The sequence below is a fragment of the Trichosurus vulpecula genome, chromosome 8 (assembly GCF_011100635.1).
Source record: "Trichosurus vulpecula isolate mTriVul1 chromosome 8, mTriVul1.pri, whole genome shotgun sequence".
NCBI classification, from domain to species: domain Eukaryota; kingdom Metazoa; phylum Chordata; class Mammalia; order Diprotodontia; family Phalangeridae; genus Trichosurus; species Trichosurus vulpecula.
In genome coordinates, this window is record NC_050580.1 from 228,564,383 (window position 1) to 228,573,070 (window position 8,688).

The 8,688-nt window shown below is 47.3% G+C and overlaps 1 protein-coding gene across 1 annotated transcript; it reads right to left on the reverse strand.

Annotated features, from left to right (window-relative positions):
- Positions 1-2,912: 2,912 nt before the first annotated feature.
- CCDC177 (coiled-coil domain containing 177) lies at positions 2,913-5,042 on the reverse strand. Its single transcript, XM_036736713.1, has one exon. It carries the CDS (start codon positions 5,040-5,042, stop codon positions 2,913-2,915), a length of 2,130 nt encoding a protein of 709 aa, XP_036592608.1.
- Positions 5,043-8,688: the final 3,646 nt, after the last annotated feature.

Sequence of the window (8,688 nt, forward strand, 5' to 3'; positions counted from 1 at the left end):
TGCTCTACCCACAAAACCTTGTTTCAATTTTCAGTTTTAAATATATGACTATACACACATACATATATATGTGCATATGTATGTGTGAATGTGTAAATATACATGCACATACACATATGTATATGGAGTGAGAGAGAAAGCATACCTAAGAAGAAATAAATCTCTAATTTATTCATTAAAGTTTAGAAAGTAAAAGAAGGTAAGTAGCCACAACTACATTAGCATCTTTTAGTTAAAGCCTCCACTAATAAACAATGCTGATCATTACAAGTGGATTCCAATAAGGAAAAATTCCATGGATGAAAAATCCTTTTCCAGGTCAAAGTTGGGAACACTGATACCTCTTCTGGTTTCATCAGGGTCTTAAGTTTAATGTGAAAACATCATTTTTTCCTACATCTATCCTCAATAGATGTCAGCATCTGACCAAAACCTTAAAGAAGTCTGCCTACCGTGTCTTTGAAGCATCTGTGATTTCATTAGAGGGAAGCACTCTACCTCCCCAGAAGAACCCCCTCCACTGAGGCAGATAGCAACTCATTATGACTTAGATAAGTCTTGGAGAAATGTCAATTGTCCAGGGTTACACAGCTAGAAAGTATCAGAAGTGGGATTTGAACCTCGGTCTCTCTGAATCTAAGTCCAGCCTGTTCTCCTCTGTACCATGCTGACTACTATACACAAAATGATTTTTCAAATGTGAAGAATAATGCTTTCCCATATTCCTTCTGTGATGATGATGGAACTAGGACCAATTCTTTTCGGAGGGAAGCAAATTTCCTTTCAATAATTCTTAACAGTGAGAACTATTTAACAATGGAATAACTTGTCTATAAAGGCATTGTGTGCTATCTCCCTTCCTGCAGAGACTTCAAAGTATGGGTGTGAAAAGTCTCATGTAGAGTCAAGTTGGCATTGATTAATTTTGCTAAATTGTTTTTTTTCTCTCTCTTTTAAAAAAAATTCAATATAACTGATGGCCCATTGGGCAAAAGAGGAGTGATATATTCCAAAATGAAAGTAACGTAAAGACAAAATATAAAAATAGTTTTAAAGCCATGTTTTCTGTCCCTGGAAATGTTCAAGCAGAGGGCAGATAATCAACTGACCATCATACTGTAGAGGGGCCTCCTGCATCAGACATTCTTTCCTTTCCATCTCTAGGGTTCTGTGATGTCCCTATTTTCAGCAAAGAATTAGGGTAATGTGAAGCAGCCCTGGTAGAATGAATAAAAAGCCTTAGAACCATGAAAACTTGGGTTTAAATCTCTCCTCTGACACATGATGGTTGTGTGAACCTGGGCAAGTCATTTAACCTCTTAATGCTTTAGGAAACTCTCTAAAACTAAGTTGCAGAAAAGATGCTGACTGGCATTTGTAGAGGGAGTTTCTTCCTCTAGGACTTCCCTATATTAATGACATCACAGGTCCAATTCCTAGTCCTACTTAGGGTGATACAGCTTCTCCTTCCTCTTGTCCCTAGGTGGAGAAAAAAAACATTAACAATACTAATAGTTAATACTCATGCAGTGCCTTTAAACCTGGAGACCTGGAGGTGCTAGAAAAAGAATATCATTATCTCCATTTGGCAGATGGAAAGAAAGAAGCAGAGAGACTAGATAAATAACTTCAAGTGGAAGGGAAACCAGAGATGTTAAGATAGGAGTCTGGGCACTCCTATTAGAATGACAACAAAACTCCTTTTGCAATTGAGGGAGAGGGGAAAGAAGGAGCCTACGAAAGGAAGTGTCTGGGTGACAAACAATCCTTACTTTTTTTTTTCCTCAAGTAAACAACGGGAAGGAAGAAAAAATCAGCAAATTGCCTAAAAAAGCAAGTTTCTAAATGCCACACTTTGCAGACAGTTCTGGATTTGAAGTGGTACACACTGGGGCCAGAGCACATAACTTTGCCAACAGAGTTGTAGAGAGTTCATAGTTGTATCACAGAGGCCAAAAAGGTGGCCCACCTTGGAGTTGATCTTCTGAGGGCAAAACAGTGGAGAAATGATCAGGGATGAACTAAGGCAGGCACATGAGGATAGCGCTGCTATTTAAGGCATGACCTCTCTGGTGAGTATTAAAGCAACCTGGTTACAAGTTCTTTCCATACTCTACATTGGGGTGGTCTGTTAACAGACACCTAGCCACCACCATCACTAGAACGCTTTAATCAGGAAAGAACAGGGCAGTCTCTGAAACTAGAGTTCTCCCAGGTCCTGCAAGTCTATATTAAAACGGGAAAGGAAAAACTTGTCCAGTTTCTTTGTGTGGGACTAAAATTTCTAATGGTGATTCCCTTCCTGAGTATTCCCCGGATGCTGTACCTGTACTTTTCTTTTGCAAGATGAGGGAGAGGGTTAGAAAGAGTCCTTGACAATGACAACCACTACTATTTCTCCACTCTGTCACGGCACTTAAAACAAAACCCTGTTGAGTAAGGTGTAGAGAGTAGCTGCCACAGAAGGGGGAGGGAGAAAGGGAAGTGCTGTAGTAATTTTTGTGCTATTACCTGGAAAATGATGGAGTAACTTGGAATATCGATCGCTAGAATACCCTTTCTCCCCAGCTCCTCTCTGCTTATTACCAAGAAACCGCCCAGAAGCACAGAGGAGGCTTGGTAAGGGCTTACGGGAAGATACAACTCAGTAAGAGCAGTCATGAATTGTGCTGAGCCCTAGCTCCCCAGACCCCAAAGAAATGTAGTTCTTAGAAAGTAAGGAGGGACTCTCTGAAAAGTTCTTTGTATTCTTCCTTGTTGAACGCTGCCTCATTGGGGATTGATAAGGACAAGTCGTTGTGAGGTACTCCCTTCTCCCAATCCTCTTTAGAAACCAAAGACTTGGCCAAAGGCATGGCGTGGAAAGGTGAACTGAAAGAGTGCCTGGTAGGGCCATTCATTCTAAAGCTCCCTCAGTTTCTGCCCAGACTGGCATGGAGTTTGGCTTCTAATGCCATCCGGTCAAAAGTGCGCGTGTTAGTCTCCTCGCGCACCTTTTCTCTTACGTGGAAAGAAGCGCGGGCAGTGGAGCGCGCATTCTCCAATGCGCTCCGCCTCTCTCGAGACAGGCGCTCGCTCCGCTCGCACTTTCTTTCAATGGCCTGCTGCAGCTCCCGCCTGCGGCTGTCTTCTTCGCGGTCCACCTTTTCTTTGTTGGCCCGCTGCGTCCGTTCCTTCTCTAGCCGACTCTGCCCTATCCTACGGGCCTTCAACTGCACTGCCTCCGACACCACCTGTGTTGCATGCTGCATCCGCAGTTCTCCTGCTTTGGCCAGTGCTTCCAGGTGCTCTTGGTGTTCTCTCCCCTTGCGCTCAGCCACCTCCTTGGCTCGCCTGCCTTGCAATTCTTCCCTCCGTGCTCTCTCTCGCAAATGCCGACTTCGCTGTTCCATCAGCTGCTCGTAGTTTTCCTGGGCCCGTTCCAGGCTCGCTTCCAGTGACAGCCGTAGCCCCTCTTGTTCTTTCCGCTCTTTCCGGGCCAGACCCTGTAATAGTGCCTCATGATGTGCCCGTTCCGCCCGGCTTAGCTGCTGCTTCTCCCTCTGTAAGTAAGTGTCCTGTTTCCGCTTGGTCCGGGCTGCCCTCTCTGCCCGCTCCCGCCGGGCGTGGTCAGCCCGCTCTCTCTCTTTCTGCCGACCTTCCTCCCATAGCTTGAGGTTGTGCTCTTGTTGCAGTTTACGCATCCTATCTTCCAGCGCCGCCCTCTGAACCCGCTCAAGCCGAAGCTGACCTTGCCTCTCAACAAGTTCAAGACGCTGTTCCTCGCCTCGAGCGTGCTGGCTCCGTAGCCGCCTGGCAGCCTTCCGCTCCTCGCGGCCCAGCCTCCCCAGGCGCTCCTCTACTTGTGCTGCCCAGGCCTGGCGGCATTGCGCTAGGGCCCGCTGCTTCTCCCTCTCCTCTTTTTCCCGCTGCTGCATGGCCTTGGCTCGCTGCAGCTCCCACTGGCCGTGGGCAAACGCTTGCTGTTCTCGAAGCAATTCTTCTTCCTGGTGGCGGGCCAGCATAAGGGCGGCAATCTTACGGTCGCGCTCTGGCAACCCACGGAGGCCCTTCTCCTCCCGCACCTGGCGCACGATTCTCTCCACGTGGCGGGCGGTCTGGGGTGAGTGGCACAGGTCGCTCAAGCTGAAGCTGCGACCTGACAGGGGCGCCAAGGTGAGAGCCGACGGCCGAGTCTGGGGATTGGGGGCTGAGGCAGCAGACCCAGCAAGGAGGCCACCAGTGGCTGGGCTTCGGGGCAGCCAGTGCTCCCTTAGGCTATCACCACTGTAGGAGGAGGAGGAGGCCCCAGATTCTGAGCTTAGGGCACCTTCTCGCCGGCGAGACAGGGAATCTAGTGAGTGGCTCTTTTTGCCTGGTCGGGAAGCAGCTGGAGGAGGCTTGGTCCGAGCCGGTGAGGGCGACGAAGAGGATTTGCGGGGAGCGCGGGGAACGCGGGGAGCAGGTGAAGCTGGGAGACTTGCGCTGCTGCTGCAGCTGCTGCTGCTGCCAGGGCCTGCAGTCGGGATCGGGGCTGCTGTTGGGACTGCGGTGTTGGAGCTCAGAGGTGTGAAGAGACGCCGTTTTTCCTCCTTGATGATCCGCTCTCGTTCAGCCCGGCACTGCTGTAACTTGGCTAGGCGTTCAGCCTCATACACTTCATAAAGCCCTGTAGCCACCCGCATAGAGCGGCCTGGAGCCTCACGCACCAGATCTGTCAGCACCCGAGGCAGCAGCTCCACAGGTTTAACTGCACATCTGGCACAGGCCTCCAATGAGCGGGGGCTGGTGAGCACGTAGCGGCTGCCCTCTGCTTCTGGACAGTCAAAGTTGAACAAATCAAGGTGCAACATAGGCGACTGTTCCCTCTGCCTGCCTTCCCTGTAGCTTACCAAGCCCTCAGCTTTGCTAGGTACACCTGGTGGGGCAGAAGATGTTGCAGTGGGCAGTTGCTGGGCACCAGTAGGGACAGAAGATGCAGATGCAGCTGCTCCATCTTCTCCAACACTGCTTGGCTCAGCTCCTGCTTTTTCCTCCTCCTCCTCTGGCACAGGGTCCACCATGGTTCAGCCCTGTCCAGTTTGTGGAGCAGCTGTGGAAAACAAGGGGGAAACTCTTTTTTAAAAAAAATCATATAGATTCACAGAAAACCGTGACTTACCAAATTGAAGAACTGGAAGGATTATCAAAGTGATAATCCAAAACACAAATCTTACTGGACTACAACCTACAACACAATCTATCATTTACCTCCTTTTGAAGACCTCTAGTTGTGGAGAACTCAAGGCTTTCATTCCTTTTCAAGGCTGCTAAATTGTAATGAAATTTTTCCTTGTGATAAGCTGAAATTTTCCTACCTGTAACTTCTCTTTGGTTCCAGTTCTGACCTCTGGGACAAACAGAACAAATTTAATCCCTCTTCCACAGTATAACCTTTCGAATATTTGAAGATAGGTGCAGAAGTAGGAACAATTTGGTATAGTAGAAAGCATATAATTTGGAGTCAGAGAATCCTATTTCAAATCCCTATTCTACTACTTACGGACTGTATCCTTAAACAAGTTTCTTTCCTTTTTTGCAAATAAGTTTTTATGAAAAATTTTTTTAATCAGGGGGGCTCCTTCCAGCTCTAGATCCTGTGATGTAATCATGTCTCCTCTAAGCCATCTCTTCTCCAAACCAGTCAGCCCAGATTCCTTTAGCTGCACATCTTATATATACACACCTTGGGCATCTAGGAGGCACAGTGGATATAGCTCCAGGCTTGGAGTCAGGAAGACCTGAGTTCAAATTTGGCCTCAGACACTTACTAGCTGTGTGATCCTGGGCAAGTCACTTAACTGTTTAACTGTTTGCCTTGGTTTCCTCATCTGTAAAGTGAGTTGGAGAAGGAAACGGCAAACCACTCAAATATCTTTGCCAAGAAAACCCTAAATGGGGTCATGAAAAGTCAGACAGGACTGAACAACAAAAATGCACACCCCAACCTGTATTCAGGCTTGTTAATGTCCTTTCTAAAATGTGCTACTTAACAGATGTAGTCTGACAAGACAGTGTAGAAGGGAACCATCACCTCCCTTGCTCTTCACATTGTGCCCCTTACTCAAACCCCAAGCCCTTAAAATAGAATTTTATTAGAGTGGACATTCAATATCTGTTGAAAGTGAAATGTGCTTAAATGCATTCCTTGCCTCGTCCCCTCCAACCAATCCCATTCCCACCCCCACCCCCCACTATCATTAAACCGCTGATGGATTAGATTGGAGATTAACAGAAAGGAAATAATAGTGGTATCCTGGAAAGCCAAACTGGAAGAGGGGAAGGAGAGGATGAAAGATGGGGGGAGGGGGGCAAGAAAACAGTTCCCATTCCTCTTCCAGTCAGAATCTCTCAGGGCCTGAGATCCTACAATGCAGACTTCAAGGGGCAGTCAGTGGCGCGTGGGGTATCCAGACTCTTGGTACACAGAATACAATTTCCTTCCTAATTGCAAATTGCTAAGTCACGGCTGGAGAAAAGGTGAAGCGATTCCACCCCCAACCCCACGAGATGGAATATTCCCTGGAGGATTAACAGTATTCAGGGCTTAAACTGGCGGCCTAAAATGCAGGGAGGATGCAACTTCACAAAAACAAATACATGAATAATGCCTTTCAGATCAAGAAAGTGTATTTATGCAAGAATCCCCCTGCTTTGCCCTATTTAAAGAAAAAGTTTATAGATGATTCCTAGGACTAGGAAGAGCCTAAGGAAAGCAGTCTTGGGTGGAAACAGCTAATGGATGTGACTCAACACATAAAGAACCCCACGGATCTCCAAAGGCTATTTCAAGCCAGCTCACGTTCTTCCTCAGGGGTGGAGGAAGGGGCCCTGCCTGGACTATTGATACTCGGTGCCCCCTGCAGTTGGTGCAGCGGACCACTGGCACAAAGCGCCCTTCTAGCCAGGCGGCCCTTCTGTTACCTAGGCATCTCACGGTCACTGCGGGAGCTCTGAGAAATCCCTCTTCTCGCACCCTTCAACTCGCACACTACCGAGGAGCCTACCTAAGTGAAGCCCACCGCACAGCAGTGGGACCCGACCACACAACACAGATCCCCAGGTGCCGCCTCCTTTGCCACCCGCACTCCAACCGTGAATTCCGAGGGAGACAATCACAAGGTACCCGGGGGATAGCATCCTATGCAGCAGAATCCTAAGCACAATTTACTTACTACACTTTCCCGGGAGCTAGAGGCAGCTCCTACGGCTTTTGTTCCCGTGGTCCCTCCGTTTGGCTTCAGCCCATCCAGCAATCTGTTCGGTGGCTGGATCAGGTTACCAGTGGCAGCTGCCTCAACACTAGCGGTAGCGGCGGCGACAGCAATAGCATCAGAAGCCTTTCCATAGTTCCCAGCAAACCTTGCGCACATACGATCTACACGCGGGAGGGGGAGTGCTAGAATTCCTCCTTAAAATAACAATGCTTTCCTTCCCTCCCTTCACACCACTTTTCAAAAAAAGGAAGGACAGCTCCATCTCGTATGCATCTTTTGGCCCCTAGTTTAAAAAAAAATCCACCGCCCCCAGCTCCTCCTGGCGGAGAGGCGGGATGAATTTTCTCGAGGGGAAAAAGGAAAGGAAAGGGAAAAGCATCTTCTAGAAATCCTGGCAGGATCAGTGAGAGGTATGAAACTGACCAGAAGGAAAGATCCCCTCTTGCCTAAATTGTCAAGTGAAACCCTGTTGGCCATATCTGCTTTAGTCAGCCTCTGCTTGCCAGGTGGGGACTGGCCCCAACTAAGCCTTGTGACCCTGTCTTTCCACTCCCCGCCCCCTTTTTAGAGAAGAAATATTGAGAATATTTGAAGTCTGGCGGGTCTTCAGGTGGGCTATGGCAAAAGAGACAACCGTGAATGTTAATTTAACATATTTTCTGTAGGATTGTTCCAAAGTACAAAAATAAAAACTCTCAAGAATGCAGCTTTATGAAGGATGTTATTTTCAAATAAGACAGCTTTTCCTTTTCAAGCTGAAACAGCATTGTGAGAAACAGAAGAGGCCTTGCCAAATTATGGGCCTTGATTTGGTAAGTAGTGTCATAGCCTAAATTGGAATCAAGAAGACCCTGGCTTACTGTATGATTGGATAATTCATTAAGCATCTCTTCCTGGTAGTTTTGTCCTCTGTAAAATGGAGGGTAATCAACTCCTTCCCCTTTCCAGATCTTGTCAAAAGGCACAAAATAATACTAGTAATATAGTTTGAACTCTTTCCATTCGACAAACATTTATTCAGCACCTAGTAAATTCAAGGCATCTGGGTTGTAGAGGATAGAGAACTGGCCGTACTTCTTGTCTGTGTGACACTTCCCCCCAAAAGTCACTGAAAGTCTTTGTGTCCCCAGGTAATTGATGATAGGCATTGGTAGAAGGGATTTCTTCATCAGAGAACTTCCTATAGATGAAATCATAGGTTCAGACTCAAAAATAGTGAAAGGACTATGTAACTGAGGAACTTTGCTTTGGAGGGGTTTACATAGCAGAAACGTGCTTAGAAATGCCTTAGAAGGCATTAGGTGGCTCCTAGGCAGTGTGTGAATTGAGGGGTTCGAGAGGAGGGATTTTTCAGAGCTCCCACAGTGACCATGAGATGGCTATCTAAATTTTATCCTAACCTTTCCAGAACAAAGTTTAACTCTTTGACTAAATACTAAAACTCCCTGCCCAT